General features: G+C 47.8%; 1 protein-coding gene across 1 annotated transcript in view; it reads right to left on the reverse strand.

Moving 5' to 3' along the window:
* Positions 1–1,050: 1,050 nt before the first annotated feature.
* Positions 1,051–2,848, reverse strand: part of LOC103365408 (flocculation protein FLO11-like) — a 10,310-nt gene continuing 8,512 nt past the window's right edge. The window contains exon 6 of the mRNA XM_008292834.1: positions 1,051–1,485. Within this exon, the coding sequence (XP_008291056.1) occupies positions 1,251–1,485 (235 nt within the window). The 3' untranslated portion in view covers positions 1,051–1,250. The remainder of the gene's footprint in view (positions 1,486–2,848) is intronic.

Here is a 2,848-nt window from a genome sequence, read left to right on the forward strand (position 1 = left end):
TTTTTTATGGCATGTTCTTATTTCCTGGGTGATGGATGGAAGTGGTTCCATCAGTCGCTGTGGTTCAGCAGACGATGTGATCAATGCTGGTGCAGTCTGGATTCTCATCATAGTCAGAAACCTTTCATCTCGTTTCAAGTGACAGTAAATCAGCCACATCAGATGTGGACTGTTTGAAATGTGAAGAACCGGAGTTCTGTTTAGATGGCGGAGTGAGAACTAGAACCACAAACACACTGTTGTGGAAAGTGTTTCCTCTGAGTGAATGTAAGAGCTGAAATAAACTGGACCCAGCTACGAATGATGCCCCAAAACTGGAGCTGAAGCTGAACTGGGTCTGGATCAGGTAACACATGTTCCATCTTCAGCCTAAACTGGTCCAAAGCTACACTCCCAGAACTGAGAATGGGCAGCTGTGGTTCCGGTGGTAGAGCGGTGGTCCTCTGAGGTCGGTGGTTCCATCCCCTCCACAGTCCGAGTGTCCTGGGCGAGACACTGGACCTGAAGGTGCTCCTGATGGCAGCAGCAGCTCAGAGAGAAGCTCTGTGGTCGCTGGTGCATCAACAGTCTTTGTTTTGTTGTTTTGACTTGAATGCTGCACTGCTGGTTTGGCACGCTTCAGTTTCACTGTATACAAAGTGTTACAATGACAATACAGATTCTATTCTATTCTGTTCTATTCTATTCTATTCTATTCTGTTCTATGTGTGAATGAGAAACAGTGTAAAGCGCTTTGAGCAGCTCTAAGGCAGAAAGGAGGGATGTAAGCACAGAACCGACTGTGGAACCTGATCCAGGTCTGCACTGATCAGCTGTTAAACATTTACTGTCACTGTGTCCTGTTCTGTCGTCATTTCAGAACAACTTCAACAGGTTTGGAATTAATCAGTAAGTCCGACATCATGACATCATCAGGGTTTTACCGCGAATACAATCAAATGTCACGTTAACGTAATTAACAGTCTCATGAATAATCCTGTTCTTTGTGTCCAAAAGCCTTTCCACTGATTGAACTGTCACCAACTCTCCTGTAGAGTCAATGATAATGAATGAAGCACACAGACGGACTTTATTATTGCACACTTTTAAAGCTGCTACAGTATTTATCAGCTGAGACACAACAGAGAGAGAACATCTGGATGCTACTGAAGGTAGAAACCAAAACTTCTCTACAAACTTAAATCATTTAGCTTCAGAGTCTGAAAGTCCATTTAGTGATGCTGGTTAAAGTCGTAGCAGCAGACGATGAACTAGAGCAGGAGGAGGTAGAGCAGCCACAGCAGAACACACAGAGTCCCGAACCAGGCGTCCACGCTGATGATGTCAAACGCTTCGGCCACCAGCCACGTTTCAGCGCCGCAGCCACGAGCTGCCGGCCGCCAGTCGAGGGCGTCTCGAACCTCGACTCGGTCGTCATCAGCATCCGACGCCTCGACCAGGAGGAGCTCCGGGTCCTCGCAGGGCCGCGCCTCTCCATCTTTGAACCTGATGACCATGATGACAGTCAGATCGATCAGCTGACCAAGACCAGCTACATGTTTTAAAACTCTGCAGGTGGTTTCAGCTGATTCATCGCCTTCGTTCTGTTTCTGCACAAACTCAAATCTTCCACGGTCATGTTGGTTCGTGTCCACAGAGATGCTTTAGGTCACATGACAACCAGCATTACAGCAGATGATTGACAGGTGCTCCAACTCAGGCCCCGCCCTCCTACAGCCGCTCTGACACTGGCTGCACCTGATTGGACGGACACTGTACTCGGGCTAGGGTTAGGGTTTTCAAACTTTTTGTTAAAAACATTTCATTGAAACGTGTTTCTGAAAACATCTGAGGTGAAATAATCTGATCATCTTTGATCAACTGTTAGTTTCCTGTCGAGTTTCTTCAAAGCCGCAGACTTTATTAAACTGAAGAGCAGCAAAGCTAGCTACGCCTCAGCTCTTACGCTACACTGCGACTCTCCCAGGATGCATTGCATGGTGTTTTCAGAGACAATGATCAGCGTTGAATATTGGAAGCTGTGGACACGAACCATCAAACCCACAGTGTGTCCATCCAGCATTACAACTTTATGTTTTTGGCAGGTTTTAGGATGTTGCGCCTCGATGCTTCGTGTTCAGTGTCACATGTGGAGATTTAACTGTGATTATAGCTGCTGGAGCAAAAAATATCCTGCAAACGATCAATAAAGTCTTTGTCTGTTATACACTCAGAAAAATAAACGTTCTAACTGCAAACAAAAGATGAGCTAGTTTTAGTCCCAGAGAGTCTTTTATCAGGAGGCTGCAGCTGATAGAAGCTGCAGAGTTCATTAAACTGTGTGCATGAACATCTTTACACCTGCAGTAACAGAGTCTTTGCTGTGCAGAGGACATGTTTACACCACTGATGCGTGAAAGCTAGCAGAGGTTCAAACAACAGAACCAACCGAGTTGAACCCCAACAGATGAGCTGGACGTTAGATCCACATCTGCATGACATCAGCCCCCAGGATGGAAAACTGCTGCTTTAATCCTGTGGACTGTAGCTGTGTCGCCCCGACAACCAGCAGGAGCAAAGAGACGGTATCCACGGTGACGGCCCACAGTCTGTGTCCTGCCTCAGATTCCTCCCTCCTACAGATCTTACAGAGGTCACGGCAGATGGCGAGCTGTAATTGGTCAGGAACCGGTGTGGAGTCAGCTGATCTGAATGCAGCGCGGGCTGCAGGTGTCTCGGTGGTTAGCACCGTTAGCACCGTTAGCACCGTCGCAGCTAGAAGGTCGCCGGTTGGCGTCCCGGTGAGGACACCCGGGATCTTCCTGTGTGGAGTCTCCATGTTCTCCCCGTGCAGCGTGGGTTCTCTCCG

This window comes from Stegastes partitus, unplaced genomic scaffold (assembly GCF_000690725.1).
Source record: "Stegastes partitus isolate 25-593 unplaced genomic scaffold, Stegastes_partitus-1.0.2 Scaffold837, whole genome shotgun sequence".
Lineage (NCBI taxonomy): Eukaryota > Metazoa > Chordata > Actinopteri > Pomacentridae > Stegastes > Stegastes partitus.